This window comes from Octopus bimaculoides, chromosome 13, assembly GCF_046866305.1.
Source record: "Octopus bimaculoides isolate indiv1 chromosome 13, ASM4686630v1, whole genome shotgun sequence".
Lineage (NCBI taxonomy): Eukaryota > Metazoa > Mollusca > Cephalopoda > Octopoda > Octopodidae > Octopus > Octopus bimaculoides.
The window spans coordinates 61,994,561-62,015,010 of NC_142940.1; the positions used below are offsets into that span (position 1 = coordinate 61,994,561).

Consider the following 20,450-nt stretch of genomic DNA (forward strand, 5'->3'; position numbering starts at 1 on the left):
GATACCAAGTGAGAAAGAAAGAAAGAAAGAAAGAAAGACGGAGAGGTGTATAGAAAAAGAGAGGTTTAGAGGTAATGAGAAATACGGTGAGAGGGAGAGGATGAGTGTGTGTGTGTGTGTGATAAGGAGGGAGAGCTATGTAGAATAAGAGAGAGGGGAAGCCTAGAGGTAGATGGATATAGTGAAAGAGAAAGAGTATGTTTTGTGTGTGTGAGTGTGTGTGTGTGTGTATGTGTGTATGGGTGTGTGTGTGTGTGTGTATGGGTGTGTGTGTGTATGTGTGGTTGTGTAATAAAGAGAGAGAGAGAGAGAGAAAGCTATGTAAAAAGAGAGAGGAGAAGCTTAGAGGTAAAGATGAATAGAGTGAGAGAGGATGAGTGTGTGTGTGTGTGTGTGTTTGTGAGGATGTGTGTGTGTGTGTGTGTGTGATAAAGAGAAAGAGAGAAAGCTATATAAAAGAAGATAGAGAGAGGAGGTTAGAGGTAAAAGTAAAAGATGGCTGTGTAGTGAGAGATAGAGATAGATAGAGATAGATAGATAGAGATAGTGTAGGATGAAGAGGAGGGGGAAAAGAGAGAAAGAGAGCGTGTAGGATAAAAAAGGGAGGGGGATGGTGAATGTAAAACTATTCAGGTTACACCAAAATGGCGGAACTACTGAGAGGCGAGTGTGGATGAAAAAAAGTTTTGCTGTACTTTCGACCTGCCTGGGCAAAACGTGAAGCAGTGAAACCGTAAGGCCCCTTTCATTAGAGATTAAGTCCTGGAAACTTTTAAGGTGATTAACCTTCGTTTTTCTTTTTGCTTCATGTCACAATTTCATTCTTTAGAAAGTCGGGCCGTTCTTCTTTTATTTTCTTTTTTCTCTTTCCCTTTCTCTTTCACCCTCCCTCTCTCTTTCATACTTGTTCTTCTTCTCCGCGCACTGACTCTATCGAGATAATTCCCCTCTATCACCTTTCATTAACTTATTTCTCTTTCAAAGCTTCCTTTATTTATATCATTCATTATCTCAATCTCTTGGAAACTATTTGTCATCTCTTCAATGTTTTCTTTACTCATCTACTTCTATCTCTTCTCTCTCTTTCTCCTTTCTGTCGGACTGTCATTCTTTATTTTTCGTTCTTTCATTTTCAATAATTTCTTCTATTTCTCTCTTTTCTCTCCTCCTCTAATTCCTTATTCTCTCCTTCCCTCACTCATTCACATTTTCTTTCATTTCTTTCTTTCAAAACTTTGATCCTTTTCTCACCATCGCTATCTCTCTCCCATATCTTTTATACCTTCTCTTCGACGTACCTACACAAGTGAACCCATTAAAAAAAACCCCGTATTTCTTAGTTATGAGGAAACAAAGTTAGTCGGGGAGGAACCGGTTCCGATTATATTGGAAATTGTAGGGAAAACAAATTCGGAAGGTTGAGGGCAAAGGAGTTCGGGTAATTGACACAGGACGAATTTGTTTCCTCATAACTTTTTTAAAATATGGATATTTCGTAATGAAATTTTCCACAAATATTTTTTAAATGGTTATATTGATATTTAAATGATTATATTGGAATTTAAGGTAAAAAAAAAAAAAAAATGTTGGCCCTCACACACGTACCACGTAATTTTTTTTTTATTTCAAGTTTCTATTTGTGTGTTAGTTAATATGTACGAGTGCGCACCTGACAATTTCTTTTTACATTAAATTCCAGTATAATTATAATCTACACCATCTGATATGTATTTGTAGAAAATTCCAATAAAAAAATACCTGTTTTTCTAAAAGTTATAAGGAAATAAAAGTGGGGAGGGGTCACACTTGGATATCTTCGCATTTCTGTTTACTCATTCAATCACCAAATTTTATTCCCATCATTTAATATTTTCTCTCCATCAGTCTCTTCAGTTTCTATCTCTCTTTCTTCCTGCCACTTTTGGGATTTGTGTTTTAATAATGGTTACATGCCAGAAAAGTGGTCCGGTTTCGATTCTTGGTCTTCCTAGTTAACATACAAAAAGTCACTTCATTTTTTCCGCAAAACATTTTACCTTTGGCTAAATATGCCCACCACCAAAGAAAGGCATGAACGTTGTCACATCTCTTTTTTTTCCCCCCTTCTCTTTTCTCTGTTTCCTGCATCAATAACATTTCACGAAGATAACCAGGAAAAACAAAACTCGCACAACAAACCCAAAATGCCAAGAATAAAAAAAAATCACAACAAAAACTTTAGAAAAACCATTTTGTATGACGAAAGAAATGTTAGGAAGATAAGAAATAAGAATTCCAATCATTCACTTGAAATTCTTCGGTTTTTTCCCTGCTAATAGTACACTTATCTTACAAGTGCTATTTGCTCTTTGGCCCCAGTTCTTCGTTCGCATTTATAATTCCATTTTAGAAAGCGTTATTGGCGCACACACACACACACACACACGTATCGGTGTGTATTTATAAAAGTGCCGTATGGACTTGATTAATAAATCTTGGCCCCTGGTTAAACACTGCCTAATATTTTTTGTTCGACGCTCTTTATAGTCTTTTATAAGATTATAAGATGTGATTTGAAGGAGTGTTTAGCTACTATTATTCCTTCCACGAAAGAAACTCCCTTTTTGGCTAATTACAGTAGTTATTTAACCTCAAAGCAACCCTGATTCAACAAACCTATGATCCATTTGGCGTTGTTTTTGTTTAGGGCATAGTATATCGAGAACTACATTATTTAATGTGACTTTCCTTTTTTTTATGACTAAGGTATAAACAGAATTTGGCTATTCTTTCTAGCATGACGAAGGGACATGTATAATACTTTCTCGATGGTTCAAAGATGTTGGCATAAAATTGTGGGTATTCCGTAGTTTAGGCACCGAAAGAACATTTTCAAAGTTGGAAGTCTGATTCGGATGCGCAAAAACAAGCGTCTTTCTAAAGGTGTTCCAACCATAGCCATCCCGCCTTTTGAAAGCATTCCAAACATGACCATCTCGACTTTTTAAAGGCGTTCTAAACGTGACCATCTCGACTTTTTAAAGGCGTTCTAAACGTGACCATCTCGACTTTTAAAAGCATTTTAACCATAACCATACCGTCACTTTTATCCGAAATTTCTCTCATGTCACATCATATCTTTTTTTTCCCCAAGTTACAGAAGATAGACATAATCAGGGGTTTGCTGCCGACGCTGAATTGCTTCTGATAACAGGCCTGCTGGACCAGAGCTGACCTGAAGCTAAACAACATTCACTAACCGAGACGCGCGCGCCCCCCACTCATTCTCGTGCAATTGTATCTACGTTCCCTGCCAGTGCGTAATTTTCGTCAAAGAAATACTGGAAAAACAAACGTTTTTAAGAATTGGAATACAACATTTATTTCCATATATTTATGACTCCTCGAGGCGGCGGGTTGGCAGTATCATTAGCACGCCGGACCAAAATGCTTGGCAGCGTATCGTCCCTAATCACGTTGAGTTCAAATTCTCCTGAAGTCGACATCACCTTTCATCCTTTCGGGGTGGATAAAATTAAGGACCAGTTCAGCGCTGAGATCGATGCAATCGATTTACCCCACTTCCCTTCTAAATTGCTGGCCTTGTGCCAAAATTTGAAATTAATACTTTACGACTCCCACTCCAAAAGTAGGGCTGGTCATGGGTAGCTCGTAAGGATCATAGCTGACTTAAGGGTAAACAGTTACAACAACTAGCATCAGTTTAGCCTAGGAACTCTCCAGCAGGCCATGGATCATTTGGTACCAGGCCCCACACGGAAATAATAAATTTGAAATTTTTATTTTATTGGTTATCACAGTCTGTAGAGTGTATTTGTATTATGTATGTAATATGTGAGTGTGTGTGTGTGTGTGTGTATATATATATATATATATATATATATACACTCTTTTACTCTTTTACTTGTTTCAGTCATTTGACTGCGGCCATGCTGGAGCACTGCCTTTAGTCGAGAAAATCGACCCCAGGACTTATTCTTTGGATGCCTAGTACTTATTATATAGGTCTCTTTTGCCGAACCGCTAAGTTACGGGGACGTAAACACCCCAATATCGGTTGTCAAGTGATGTTGGGGGGACAAACACAAACACACACACATACATATATATATATATATATATATATATATATGTATACATATATAGGACGGGCTTCTTTCAGTTTCCGTCTACCAAATCCACTCACAAGGCTTTGATTGGCCCAAGGCTATAGTAGAAGACACTTGCCCAAGGTGCCATGCAGTGGGAATGAACCCGGAACCATGTGGTTGGTAAGCAAGCTACTTACCACACAGCCACTCCTGCGCCTATATGTATATGTGTATGTATATATATATATATATATATATATATATATATATACACATACACTTTCTCCTTGACAGACGACAGAGTTGCGTTCCATAGTTGTTTGTCAATACGATTTTCATTCAAACACAACTGATGCTTGAGAGCGACTGAGTGAGAGACAGTGGCAGGCAGAGGATGCCTGGGTCTGAGGGAGGCCTGCGTTGCCAGATGCTGCCATAGTTGTCATACACACAGCTGCCCAACATCCGAAAATCGATTTTTCAATTTATTTAATTTTTTTATTTCCTATTTTTTTTGTTGTGGTAAGCCGCATAGGTCATAAGCCGAGGAGAAGGCCTATATATATATATATATATATATATATATATATATATATATATATATAATCATCATCGTCGTTTAACGTCTGCTTTCCATGCTAGCATGAGTTGGACGATTTGACTGAGGACTGGTGGACCAGGAGACGATTTGAATTAATCATGCATCCGTCCACTTGTAGCTTCAAGATTTTGTTGATATAACTCTGTTTTTAGAATGACATTGTAGGATATGTATAAAAAGCTAGATCTGGTTGGTTGAACTAAAACAGGTAGAATCTGATGTGGTCAGATGTGGCTGGTATCAACACTGAGAGGGCTAAAGATTATACAACTTTTAGACAGAAGTATATTTTCATGTGTCTGTGTGCACATTTCTCTGCACCAATCTGCAACAGGCGTAACGGAATCAAACCATTCTTTATTCTACCCCTACCCCACTTCTGCCAACACCTCAAACTCTTTTGAGGTTTTCATTAAAAGACAACATAGAAATTTTAAGGCACAGATTCTTTTGATAAAACATTTTAATTATATATTCAGTCTCTGTTATAATAATTAACTTCATTTAAGTCACTAATTAAAGTCTTGCAGTAAAAAAAACCTGCATGCAACAAACTTTTATTTCCTCTTTCGTTAAATTTGTGAAATTTTCAATTAAAAAAATTATTTTTGTAATTGTATGTTTATTTTTTCTTATTTTACTTTTACGACTTCATCGTGACTTTAATAACATTTAAGAAAGGTTTATCCCTAATTATATTCATTAGTTCTCCCTTTAAGGGACTGTAAATTCTATGTTCATTGCCCTAATGATGTTAATTATCTTCCAAAAAATAGAAACAATATTTTCTGCTTCTGCAATCCTTTTCCATTATCTCCTGTAGATAGTTTTCATATTAACCACTAAAAGAGAGATATTTGATAAAAGACAAAAAATAACGGAAATCTGAAAAAAGCTGTCATTTGCAAAGCGCAGAACTAGGAGTATCTCTGCATCTCACAATATAAGGAGAAGTTGCAGTTAATGGCAATAAAATTTCGAAGGGACGTATCCACTTACCACATTCAAAAGATTAAATCTCATTTCTCTTTTTGTTGTTGTCTTTGTTTTTCAAGAATTTCTCCTTATCGTGATGTACAGGCAAAATTGTAAAAACATCAAACAAAATCTCTGCAATAGAAAGTCAGACTTCACGTTCTGAGTTCAGACCCTGCTAAGGGTCAACTTTCATTTTTATCAGAAGTTGATAAAGTTAGAGCATCTTAAATATTTGAATGAATTATTACAAAGGGCTTAGAAGAGAACTGTTAGTTTGTGTGTGTGTGTGTGTGTGTGTGTTCATGGCCTTTGATTTCCTTTTGAGAACCATTTCATTTATGTGGCTGAAGTGTCGCTCAATCAAACATGCATACATGTGCAAGGAGACTGGACTATCAAATGATTCCAGGTTCAGTCCCACTGTGTGGCACCTAGGGCAAGTGTCTTCTACTATACCCTTGGACCAACCAAAGCCTTGTGAGTGGATTTGGTACACGGAAACTGAAAGAAGCCTGATGTGTGCAGGAGTGGCTGTGTGGTAAGTAGCTTGCTTACCAACCACATGGTTCCAGGTTCAATCCCACTGTGTGGCACCTTGGACAAGTGTCTTCTATTATAACCTTGAGCAGACCAAAGCCTTGTGAGTGGATTTGGTAGATGGAAACTGTAAGAAGCCCATCATATATATGTATATGTTTGTGTGTTTGTATTTCTCCCCCCCCCACCATCACTTGACAACCGGTGTTGGTGTGTTTATGTCCCCATAACTTAGCTGTTTGGCAAGAGACTGATAAAATAAGTACTAGGCTTACAAAGAAAAAGTCCTGGGGTCGATCTGTTTCACTAAAGGTGGTGCTCCAGCATGGCTGCGATCAAATGACTTAAATAAAAGAATAACAGCTTGTATCATGTACCTTCTCCATATTTGTACATTAGTTACAATGCGTTTCACATTATTTTGGTTTCTGAATGATGCCACCCTGCTGGTGGCTCACATCTGACCGGAAGGATATTCCGGTGCAGGGCGACCCATATACAGATGAGATGACCGGAACAATGCGTATTGAAGTGTTTTGGTCAAGAACACAATGCACTGCCTGGTTTGGGAATTGAACCCATGGTCTAGTGATTGTGAGTGCAATACATTAACCACTATGCTACATGCCTGCAGAATTTGAGCTCAGAACGTAAAGACAGACTAAATACCGCTAAGCATTTCACCCAGCGTGCAAACGTTTCTGCCAGCTCGTTGTGTTAGTCATGGAGAAATATTACCTTACAAGTAAAGGTTGTTGATAGAAAGGCATCTGACCATAGAAAATTTGGCTCAAGGAATTCCATCTGACCCATGCATGCATGGAGAAGTAAATGTTACAATATATGCAAATAAACACAAAATACTTGTCTCTTTTATACTAACATGGATGGTTTAACAGGCAGGGCCCGAGTTGGAGGACTGTATTGAACTCCAGTGTTTGTTGTATGCGGTTTCTAAAAGCTGAATGCTTTTTCTAACTCCGACCACTTTACAGTGTGTACTGGATGCTTTTTCATGACAACAACACCAATGAGGTTGCAATGTCACTTGAAAAACCAAGAAAAGACTCTTGGTTGAGTTGGGGTTCTGGTAGAGAAAAATATGGCTGTTCATACGTCTGTAAAGAATTAACACTTCCTTCTCCAAGCTTAGATTTGAAACCGATGGATTTCTTTCAGTTTCCGTCTACCAAATCCACTCACAAAGCTTTCGTCAGCCTAAGGCTATAGTAGAAAAGATTTGCCCAAGGTGCCACACTGTGGGACTGAACCTGGAACCATATGGTTGGGAAGAAAGCTTCTTAACACACAGCCATCCAGTTCTTTAAAATAAATTCTAAGTAGCTGAATATTCCACAGTTACATATCATCATCATCATCGTTTAACGTCCGCTTTCCATGCTAGCATGGGTTGGACGATTTGACTGAGGACTGGTGAAACCGGATGGCAACACCAGGCTCCAATCTAATTTGGCAGAGTTTCTACAGGTGGATGCCCTTCCTAACGCCAACCACTCAGAGTGTAGTGGGTGCTTTTACGTGTCGCCCGCACGAAAACGGCCACACACGAAATGGTGTCTTTTACGTGCCACCCGCACATATACCCTTAACATTTTTGTTACCGTATTTCTGTTAAAATCTATTGCATTACTTTCATGAATTTTGAAAATGATGAATAATTTAGTAAGATAACTTTGTTTTTATTAAGTTGGTGCTTGGAATAAAATTCAACATGAGGTTTTGATGGGAAATTTAAATTTAGATTACAGTAATACCTTGCTATATCATGGTTCACCTATCGCGCCCTCAGTATGTCATGGATTTTTCTGGCTAATCTATGTAAATTTATATCATGGACTCCTCAGTATATCTAGGTTCCTGTAGCTGATAGGTATCTATGTTTTTTTTAAAATTTTAATTATTTCTGTGAGAGATTTTGGTATGTCAAGGGATTGTGTTGGAAACTCCCTTCGACGATGAATGACCATGAGATTGCACCTAGAAAGTTGCCCTTCGAGGCACAAGTCCGGGCAAGGTTGTTGAAAGAAGACCAGCAGTCGCCCATGCATACCAGTCTCCCCTCTCCACACCACCAATGTTATCCAAGGGAAAGGCAAAGGCTGATACAGCTTGGCACCAGTGATGTCGCAACTCTCTCTCTCTCTATATATATATATCGCCATCATCATTTAACACCCACTTTCTGTGCAATAAATATATATATATATATATATGACTATAATGAAGGAGAATGGAGTGAGAGAGACTCTTTTTATTTCATTGCTTTACAATTGTTTCCTCGAACATCAATCTCGTGTGCATTGCTATATTATTCAACAATACATACAGCCATTAATACGTGAGGTGTTCTTGATACATTATCAAAGGCTGATTCTGAAGAATCACATGGAAAGGTTATCTATTTAATAGGGAACTCCAGGATTAACACCCAAATGGAATTATAATAATAATAATATCTATATAAAGGTAGGATGACAGATAAACACTGGTAGGCTTGAATTGTTTGTTTATATGGAGTACGAAATACAGATTACAGAATAAAGACAAAAGAAATTATGTAAAGTCTTATATGGGCAATTGTTTTGGGACATAACTTATGTAATAACCAGATTCATTCATAATATGTGCATGATGTAAGGTGTGTGGCACACCTTAAGTTCCAAAAGAATTAAGGCAAGTAAGGTGACTCTCCTCAAGACAAAGATGGCAAATACAAACATAGGTGTAGACAGACATATAGGTATGTATGTGTGTCTGTGTGTCTATGTAGGTATGTATATGTGTGCAGATAGGTATGTATGTATATATGTGAAGGTAGGTATGTACTGGGGCTAGGCAAAATAATGAAAACACCTTGTTTAATGGGAGTTGTAGTCTTTGATAAGGAATTGGCCTAACTTTGGCATTAATCTCACTTTGATAATTTGAAGAATTTGACTCCAACATGTTCTGAATAGTTGTTAGGGGAATTTTGAGTAAAACCTGCTTTGGTTCATTCAGTGCTGGTGATAAAGAGAAAGAACTCCTCTCTTGCTGTTCCAAATGTACCATAAATGTTCAATTATTTTGAGATCCAGTGATTGTGGAGACCAATCCAAGACCTTCACTTCCTCACCCCTTTCTCCCTTTCTCTCTCTCTCTCCCTTGTTTCTTTTTTTTTCTCTTTTCTCATGTTGTCTCATGGTTAGTTTCTTTTTCCATGAGACATTCACATGCTGGTCTTCATCAGCCACATGTGATCCCAACCGACTATGTGGTCTTAATCAACCATGCGTGTTTTTAATCTTCTACATGTGTTTTTAATCAACTACATGTGTTCCTAATTAGCTACTTGCTTCTAATCAACTACATATGTTTCTAATTAGCTACATGTGTTCCAAATCAGTTTCATGTGATCCTAATCAACTGTATGTTTTTCTAATTGACTTCATGTGATCCTAATCAACTGTATGTGTTTCTAATTGACTTCATGTGATCCTAATCAACTGTATGTGTTTCTAATTGACTTCATGTGATCCTAACGGACTACATTTCACCTTAATCATCTACATGGGATTTTAATCCTCTACCTGTTGTTTCTGCCAGGAAGTAAACTTAGAGGATGGAAGGTGGGGAGGGAAACTATCTCCAAGACAAATATCTGTGGTTAACGAAGAAGGAAAATAATAAAGAATGCTAGCTAATTAATTAATGGATTAAGGTGGTGAGCTGGCAGAATTGTTAGCATGCCAGGTAAACCGCTTGGTGGCATTCCGTCCGTTTCTATGTTGAGAGTTCAAATTCCACCGAGGTCAGCTTTACCTTTTGTCCTTTATGGGGATTGATAAAATAAGTACCAGTCGAATACTGGGGTTGATGTAATCGACTTAGCCCCTTCCCTGAAATTGCTGGCCTTGTGCCAAAATTTGAAACCTTTTAATTAACGGATTCAATGTATGGCAGCTTGATCTATTAGAAATAGCAACTAAATTGTCCTCAAATCACATCCATTCATCTTAAAAGATAAGACACATTAGATGATGTAATCCGAGATACACTGTACCTGAAGAAAAGAGTGGATGACCAAGGCTAACTTAAGGATTAACCCGTTAAGTTCAAGAGTACTTAAATTTCTGAATATTACTTCAAATTTTTTACAGATGATTGAAAACAGGTTAAAATGAAAAAAAATAATTATTAAAACTCCTTTACTTTAAGTAGAAATGGAAATACTCGGTGTCCTATAAATAGGACATTGAAACAATGAGATATAGCTTATTTAAGGTTCTCTTTTAGTCTCCTATTTATAGGACAGTGGGGACTTTATGGGTTAAGCAAAATAGCTTCTGATATTTGATTGAATAACATATCTGAAGATAGACAGGAATGAGGGAAGCAGTTTGTATTTACAAATTTATGGTTTTTGCTCAGCCCTTGGGCATCTCTGATTGTGCTGAGCAGAGCTATGGTCAGACATTCCAGCCATAATCAACTCATTTGTTTGCTTTTTTTGTAATATCTCCGACTATATTGACCAATATCTCCAAACTTTTAAAACAGAGTAGGATGTAATGTGATTTTAAAAGAATGTCTAGTGGTTAGGATTCCTGGCTTTCACCCAGGCGGCCCGGGTTTGATTCCCGGCATGGGAACGCTTACTGAGCGTCACCTTCCTGGCACTTGTGCCAGTGGCATGTGAAAAGACATTTGAGCGAGTTCGTTGCCAGTGCCGCTGGACTGGCTCCTGTGCAGGTGGCACGTAAAATACACCATTTCGAGCATGGCCGTTGCCAGTACTGTCTGACTGGCCTTTGTGCTGGTGGCACGTAAAAGCACCCACTACATTCTCTGAGTGGTTGGCGTTAGGAAGGGCATCCAGCTGTAGAAACTCTGCCAAATCAGATTGGAGCCTGGTGCAGCCATCTGGTTCACCAGTCCTCAGTCAAATCGTCCAACCCATGCTAGCATGGAAAGCAGACGTTAAACGATGATGATGATGATGTTGCTGCTATTTCTAACTGGTCAACGGCCATGTAGAAGCTTTATTATTGGCTCAAAATCTCATGATGTCAATTTGAGGTTAGATAATTCCTATTCAGTGGAACCTCCATGGCGGTGATGTGGTGGTGTTTCAATAGCTGTCTGTTGATTGGTGTTTTCTTCATAAAGACTGGCTTTTTTAACTTCAAAGATGTATGTGCTGAAGATTTACCATTTGTAGTTTGAAATCGGAGAATATGGAGAACAGAAGAAAATGAAGAAATACTCAAACCATTTGTTTACTAATAAGCTTTTTGATAGCTTCCACATATCACGCCCTTCTTTATGTTCTACATCCTGTTCTTATGTAAGATAAATTGATTATTTTTAAAAATAATTTTATTTATCATACCTCATTCTTACGAAGGTTAAATGGCTCAAATATGCCACCTGTCTTTTAATAGAATAAATAGTCAAGTAGCAGCATTTATTTGCCATTCCCTGGCTCTGTGGCCAGTTAGAAATGTTTATTTACCACACTCTATCTTAAATAGTTAAGTTAGTGTTAACATATTTAAAGCAGAGAGCATTGAAAGAAAACGAAACTAACCAGGAGTAATTACATGGTGAGACATTATATATAAAAGGGGTTGATGTAATTGACTTACTCTTTCCCTTGAAATTATTGCTGGCCTTGTGCCAAAATTTGAAATCATCACCATTATTATTATTATTATTATTATCATTATTATTAAGGGGACAAGCTGGCAGAATCGTTTGCACGCTGGGTGAAATGCTTAGAGGTATTTCGTCTTCTGCTACATTCTGAGTTCAGATTATGGTGAGGTTGACTTTGCTGTTTATCCTTTCAGGGTCAATGAAATAAGTACCAGTTATGCACTGGGGTCAATGTAATCAACTATTCCTCTTCCCACCAAATTGTCAAGGCCTTGTGCCTAGAGTAGAAATAATAATAATAATTATTTTTAAGGTGGTGAACTGGCGGCATTGTTAGCATGCTGGGCAAAAAGCTTAGCATTTTGTTTGTCTTTACGTTCTGAGTTCAAATTCCACCAAGGTTGACTTTGCCTTTCATCCTTTCAGGGTCAATAAATTAAATACCAGTAAAACACTGGGGTCGATGTTATCGACTAGTTCCCCTCCTCAACAATTTCAGACCTTGTGTCTATAGTAGAAAGGATTATTATTATTATTATTATTATTATTGCTGCTGTTGTTGTTGTTGTTTTAGGCTGCAATCTGAAAGAAGTGTTAGCATGCCACACACACACTACACACACTTGCACCCACACTCAAGCACACACACCACCCCCACATGCCCCCCCACACACACAATGGGTTTCTTTAAGATTCACTCACAAGGTTTTGGTTAGCGTAGGGCTATAGTTCGAAGTTACTTACCCAAGGTACCATGCAGTGAGACTGAACTCATAACCACGTGGTTAGGAAGCAGATTTCTCACCCCACAGCCACACCTGCCGCCTATCAATGTTAAGCGCCGGCATTTGTTTCAACCGCTTAACAAGTGGCTCAGGTTCTGTCTTCTTGACTTTGTCACATAAACCATTGCAGTGCAATGGTGATGCAACAGCAATGAGTTCTTCATCTTCTTGTTCAGCAGCTGACAGAACATGCACGTGGAGCTTTTAAGTGCAGACTTCTTGTATAGTTTGCACTCACTTTCATGTTTGACACTCGATGAAACAGCAGTACATGTAGTAGCGTGAGACAAGCTAGAATTTCTTTGAGACTGACTTACACTATCTTGTAGTAAGTGCAAAATTGTTGGCTTCAGTCAAATCATAAAATGAATTCTAAATAAATCAGCCTAAATTCAAACAATTCGGAATATTGACATTTATTTTGTTGTATCTAAATAATTTCTTTCTAACCCTTTAGCATTGAGGTTACTTTGTCAAAGGTAATACTTATTTATTCATATTATTTGAATGGCTGTGTGGTAAGTAGCTTGCCTACCAACCACATGGTTCCGGGTTCATTCCCACTGCATGGCACCTTGGGCAAGTGTCTTCTACTATAGCCTCGGGCCGACCAAAGCCTTGCAAGTGGATTTGGTAGACGGAAACTGAAAGAAGCCTGTCGTATATATATATATATATATGTGTGTGTGTGTTTGTGTGTCTGTGTTTCTCCCCCCCCCCCCCACATCGCTTGACAACCGATGCTGGTGTATTTATATCCCCGTGCTTAGTTACAGGGACATAAACATACCAGCATTGGTTGTCAAGCAATGTTGGGGGGACGAATACACACACACACACACACACACACACACACACACACACACGACGGGCTTCTTTCAGTTTCTGTCTATCAAATTCCACACAGAAGGCTTTGGTCGGCTTGAGGTTATAGTAGAAGACACTTGCGGAAGGTGTCATGCAGTGGGACTGAACCTGGAGCCATGTGGTTGGTAAGCAAGCTACTTACCACAAAGCCACTCCTGTGCAGTAAGTTTGCTTCCTAACCACATGGTTCTGGGTTCAGTCCCACTGCAAGGCACCATGGGCAAGTGTCTTCTACTATAGCCTTGAGCCAACCAAAGCTTTGGATCTGATGGAGGGAAACTTAAAACAAAACAAAAAACCCATCGTGTGTGTGTGAATGTATATGTGTTTGTGTCTGTTTGTTCCCCCACCACTTGACAACTGGTATTAAGTGTTTACATTCACAAAAGAGGATTACAAAAAACAAAAAAAAAGTAGCTCTGGGATTGATTTGTTTGGCTAAAATTCTTCCAAGCATTGCCCCAGCATGGCCGCAGCAGTCTAATAAGTGAAGCAAGTAAAAGAATATCATAACCTTCTAATCTATGTTTCGGACAGAATGGAAAACAAACATTGAAAAGAAAACAACCAAGTAAAAAAAAAAAATGAAAAAAAAATGTAATGAAAAAAGCAAAAAAGAAGCAATATAGTTTTTCTCCATGTGAACACTTGCAGCCCTAATCTAGCTTGTTGTTGCCCTCGTTTTGATGTTAGATGTTTATAAGATTGTATTTATCTTGTCTGTTACTATTTCCTGCCATGCAACAACTGCCAGACTTTCTTAATTCCTGTGTCTGTGTTTTGTAAACCTTGATAAAAACTACTGTTGCTGCCACCCACCCCCACCACTGCTAATGCCACCGTCAGTACCATTACCACTGTAAGAATCACTGCAACCAATACCATCAACTGTTGCTGCTGCTGCCACCACCACCACCACTCACCATCACCACCACGACCACTGCCAACATCACCACAACCACCATCATCACCACCGCCGCAATTATAATTACCACTGCTATCATGATTATTCCCACCACCATCATGACCACTACTGTTGCTACCATCTTCCCCTACTGCTTCTAGTCATCTTTCTGTTTCTTCCCCCACACCCACCCGTTCTACTTTTATCTTTCTACTCCCCCCCCCATCCATCCTTTCACCTGTTATGCTACTGTTTCTCTTTCTCTCTCACTCTGCTTCTCAGTTTCATTTTCTCTCTCTCTCTCTCACTCTACCACTTACTCCCCCCCTCTTGTTACCTCTCACCGTTTCTGTTCCATACCTCTGTACCAATTCATTTACCTCAGAGTGTATGGAGATATTTATTAGGTGCAAACCCTTATATTTTACGCAAACCATACATGAAGGCCTTACAAGGACTGACTAAAAAGTATCGGGCACCGGTGCTATAAAAAGAAAGCTGCAACACATACCTGTTTGGTGTTTAGTCCCCTTCTGATGTGGTCCCCTTCTGAAGCCATACACCTTATCCAGTGTTGTATCCATCGATGGAAGAATTCCTGGAAGTCCTATTTTGGAATAGTTGAATAGCTGCTTTGTCACGTTCTCTTGGATTTCTTCGATGCTTTGAAATCTTTTTCCTTTCAAATACAATTTGACTTTTGCCTTGATTTTGGGGGGTCATAGCCACAGACTCACAATTCATCATCATCATCATTGTTTAACATCTGCTTTCCATGCTAGCATGGGTTGGACAATTTGACTGAGGACTGATGAAACCAGATGGCTACACCAGGCTCCAATCTGATTTGGCAGAGTTTCTACAGCTGGATGCCCTTCCTAACGTCAACCACTCAGAGAGTGTAGTGGGTGCTTTTACGTGCCACCGGCACGAAGGCCACACCATTTTTAAAAGCCCTTTCTTCTTCCTAGACACGGTCAAGGAGATCCAGCACAGCTGAAACCTGATCTTCTTTTTGAGATGACCGCACTCTACACATTTTACTTCCAAGCACTGCTATAAACAACAAAAGTGAGCGAGAATGTTACGACTTAGTGTGCATACGTGACAGAGTTCAAGGTCAGCCTGTGCCAAACGGATTCACTGTGTGTGCTTTAGCTCTGTTACCATAGTAACAGTCTTGACACTTTTTGATCAGACCTCATATAATTAATTCCTACACTAATACAATTTACAACAAATAACATTTAATAAAATAAGTATCAGACTTTTATTTAATTTGATTAAAACTTTTCAATGCCACCATATCAGAGATCTGCTTGAAACTTAGTGTATATATTATATAGTTATATCTATATATTAACGAACTATATATTAACTGGTCTTCATTAATAATCCGTTGCTAATTTTATGTGATTGATTTTTTTTTTTTTTTTTTTTTTTTTGGTGTTTCACTTTCTGACAATCATTTTCTAGAATAAATCCATTCCATTTCTTTTTTTTCTTTCTTGTTTAAAGATTTGAACATGAATTTAATAATTTAATATTTTTAGTTTTTAATTTTACGTTTTCTTTTTCTTTTTCAGGTTCTAGGTCGTTAAAATAAAAAAAAAAAATCATTTCGTCAAGCATATTAGTATATCATATTTTTAAAATAATATATATATATTTACGTATACATATATAAAGAAAAAAAAAAGTAAAAAACAAAAAAATTAATAAAAAAAAATTCTCAAGAAGGCAAATTTTTTTCCTTCTAACTGACAAATTGATTATATATATATACATACATATATATATATACATATATATAAATAGATATCTGTATATATATGTATATATATTTTTAATTAATTTGTCAGTTATTCCTTTTATAAGAATGCATAGTAGTATCTTCATTGAATTACTTGTCTATGAATGTGTGGAGAATTACGTAAATGGTACATGGAACTTTGGGCAACAAAAGCAACAGCAGGGTAGAATTTGTGCAACTGTGTATACTAATTGGACATCTTGGGTCCCAAAGACCAGCGCAATCTTTTATGAATTTCCGGAACAGTACTCAAAGCAGGATTCAATATATATATAGCAAATAATTCTTGGTATAAATGGCTGTTATATAGATATTAACGAGCCAATCTTAATCGGTCACATTGACTTCCAACATAGTTTTTTTCTTTTCTTTCTCTCTCAACTTTTATATAAACATGGAGTCTAGTGTTGACCAAGAGACTGATGAACAGGCTAAACTAAAGTCCAGTTCATTGTCCCCTAAAGTTGTGAGACCAAAACTGCCTGCTTTTTCCTCAAGCTTTAGACCATCCAAAAATCGCTCTAAAACAGATCCTGGCAATGCAGGTGAAATTAGTCGGGCTGTTCTGGAGGACATGAAACAAAGAAAACATAGTCGTCAGCGACTATCTCGATCTCAACCGTCGAAAAGTTCCCAAGCACCAACGTCAACTCCCACATCTCCTGTGACTGATTCACAGAGATCAGGATTTTCTCGAAGACAAAACCGGAGTCTAAAGCTTACAGAGTTAACGGATAAATTAAAATCTGGTCCTAGTTCAAACGATATTTCATGCAACATTCCATCATCCAGCGATTTGTCGACAGTCGCACCCTACGGTACTTTAAGGAAAATTCCTAACATTGAAGACTTCAGTCAATGTGAGCAAATTTTAGACTCACCAGACGACAGTCTGTATGAAAGCGGCAGTCCAAAGATGCCTGAAGATTTATCAAAGATGGAATCGGGAGAGGCTGTACCATATTATTCTCATAAAGATGCAAAGGATTCGATGTCAGAACAATGTCTAAGTAAACTGGAAAGTTCTTCTGTTTCTTCAGATTGTTTGCCTTCTCCAGATGATAAATCTTTGGATGATGATGGGACTGGCACCAGTGAATCAGACACCAGTTCAACAACGAGTGGCCCTTATATCTACCAACCTCTGAATCGTGACTCTGAATTCTTCAAACTTGCCAAAACTGCTCCACAACGAAGAACTGGTATAACTACTTTGGCAACACGTAATAAAGTACAAGCCATTTTTGGAACTAGCCACCCAATGCAATTGGCCAGTTTCCAGCAGCCTGATGAAGACAAACGTTCCGAAGAACATTCAGGGGGTCACCCACCTCAACGATCTGAGTCTGTCCATGTTCCAGGCTCACAACGAAAAGCCCACCGGTTCATTAAACATTCTTCAAAGCATAAAGCTTCACCAAAAGAGGAAGGCTCAATTGATAGTAATGGATTTGGTACTTTGAAATCTGAAGAAGCTTCAGAAAGTGCACCATCAGACCAATCTCGAGATAATCTCACACTGTTAGCTGCTGGCAGCTGCCAATCTACGGATGGTCAAATAAATACTGATGATGAAGTGCACTTTTCTGAATATGCAGATGAAAATATTGTTGTGGAAGTCTCAGACAATGAAAGATTTGAAAAGAAAAATGGAAAACTAACGAAACCAAAGTCAATAAGTGACCCAAGCGCTGACAAGACCAAAGTTTTGTCCGAAATTAGCAAAGAAATAAACTCATCACATGCACACAGTTCACCTGTCTTATCACGTGACATAACAGAAGATGGGGGGCCTTTACAGCAATTCCAAGAAACCAATAACCCTGAACTTGAACTAAGCCCATATTCAGAAATAGTTCTTCCACATGCAAGCCCTAAATCCTCAAACCCAGAGCGCCGTATATCTCAAGAAAGCCAAAGATGTCAAAGCCCAGGCTTGGAATCGACAATAGAAGAAGGGGACGAAAATGAACAGTACCCCGACGATTCCTTGTTAAAACCTGACAAGTTGATCTATATCGGATCATCTGCCCCCACAACGCCTCACAATCAGTCTCCAACAAGTACCCTTGAACGTCCTCCACACAACCTCTTGAGTGTTCCTATGACGCGAAAACCCATTTTAAGAAGTATGAGTTCAGCCAGTGTTCTTCAACATGACCGGCGCATGTTCAACACGGCGAACAAAGACAAGGATGTTGTTCGTAAATTTAGTATAAATTCTGATGACTCAATTCCGGGAAATATGAAACCTGGTACATCGGTGCCAGAGTTTGCTTCACCTCTCAGCGACAATGGCTCTTATATCACTATAAGCATGCCAGATGTCTGGAAACAAAATGCTAATGTATTTGACTCTTCGGAAAAGGTCCAAGCCTACGTTAAGGTAAGTTGCTGTTTGGGATTAATTTTCCGCACTTTAATAACCACCAGTTTCTGAGTTTAGTCTCCTATCTATTACAGTCTTTGTGTTTGTGTGTGTATATGTTATATAGTTATGTTGTTGTTGTTGTTGCACACATATAAACACATAAATTTGTGTGTATGCATTTGTACATATAACTTAAAAGAAATTTTATCTAATTTTCATGTTGTTTTATTGGATTCTACGCATTAAAAATAACAGTAAAAAAAATCAAAAAACAAACCTACTAACTCAGTTTGTGAATTTTTAAACATGACATTTCCTAAATTAAAAAAATATTTTTTGTCAAAGCAGTATATTTCAAGCTCCAAAGTAGTAGTAGTAGTAGTAGTAGTAGTAGTAGTAGTAGTAGTAGTAGAAGCTAATAACTTCAGTGCTTACTTCCATTGTCAACAAATCCTCTTTGTTATATTGTGTGTGTGTGTGTGTGTGTGTATTAGACTGTGTGTATTTTCGCGGAAGTGTTTGTGTTGAAGTACTTAAGGATTACTACTGTAAAATATTTGGTAACATTTTGTTTGTTAGAATATTGTTTCAGCTTATTGTGATATATCGTTGTTGTTATTGTTGTTAATTATTAAGGCTGTGAACTGACAGATTCGTTAACACAATGCACAAAATGCTTGGCGGCATTTCGTCCGTCTTTACGTTCTGAGTTCAAATTCCACCATGGTCAACATTATTTTCCATCCTTTCAGGGTTAATAAAACAAGTACCAGTTATGCACTGGGGGAGTGATGTAATTGTCTTATCTCCCTCCCCCCAGATTGCTGGCTTTGTGCCAAAACTTGAAATTATTGTTGATGTTGAGGCAGTGAACTGGCAGAGTTGTAAGTACACTGAACGAAATACGTGACGGCATTTCATGTCTTTACACTCTAAGTTCCAGTTGCACCAAAGTCAGTTTGGCTTTTTATCCTTTTGGGGTTGATATAAATAAGTTGAACATTGAGGGGCCAATGTAATTGACCTACCCCCTCCCATAAAATATCTGGCCTTGTACCAAAATTTTAAATGATTATTAAAGCGGTGAGAGAGGATTCGTAGAAATGCTAAAATGTTGGGGTGAAAAAAACGTATTTTGTTGTGATTCCTTTGTATTCTGATTTCAAATCCTGCCAAAGTCACTTGTCCTTTTCATTCTTGTGGGATTAATGAAATAAGCAACTGGTCAAGTTCTGCAGTTGATTTTTGACTCTACACTCTCTTGAAACCATCCGAGACCTTGTCACTGTGTAAGCAATCATTAGTATTGTTGTCTAAAAGGCGCAAGCTGGCAGAATCGTTAGCAAGCTGCACGAAATGCTTAGCAGCGTTTTGCCTGTCACTATGCTCGGAGTTCAAATTCCACTGAGGTTAACTTGCCTTTCATCCTTTCAGGGTTGATAAATTAAGTGCCAGTTACGCACTGGGGTCGATATAATTGTGAGTATCAACTATATATATATATAGAAGCATCAGTTGTGGCGTGCAAGAGAGACGATTGCGCTGGTATGGACATGTGGTGAGAATGGAGGAGGATAGCTGCGTGAAAAAGTGCCACACCCTAACAGTTGAGGGAACCCGTGGAAGAGGTAGGCCCAGGAAGACCTGGGCTGAGGTGGTGAGGCAAGACCTTCGTACATTGGGCCTCACCGAGGCGATGACTACGGACCGAGACCTTTGGAAATGGGCTGTGCGTGAGAAGACCCGGCAAGCCAAGTAAGATCGTTGCCAGTGCCCCTGGACTGGTTCTTGTGCGGGTGGCACATGAGATGCACCATTTTGAGCGTGGCCGTTGCCAGTACCGCC

At 38.4% G+C, this 20,450-nt stretch overlaps 1 protein-coding gene across 1 annotated transcript in view; it reads left to right on the forward strand.

Annotated features, from left to right (window-relative positions):
- The first annotated feature begins 381 nt into the window (after positions 1–381).
- The window catches only part of LOC106884297 (rho guanine nucleotide exchange factor 17), a 148,922-nt gene continuing 128,853 nt past the window's right edge, over positions 382–20,450 (forward strand). The window contains exons 1-2 of the mRNA XM_014935601.3: positions 382–777; positions 16,008–18,620. Coding sequence (XP_014791087.1) covers positions 16,629–18,620 — 1,992 coding nt within the window. The 5' untranslated portion in view covers positions 382–777; positions 16,008–16,628. The remainder of the gene's footprint in view (positions 778–16,007; positions 18,621–20,450) is intronic.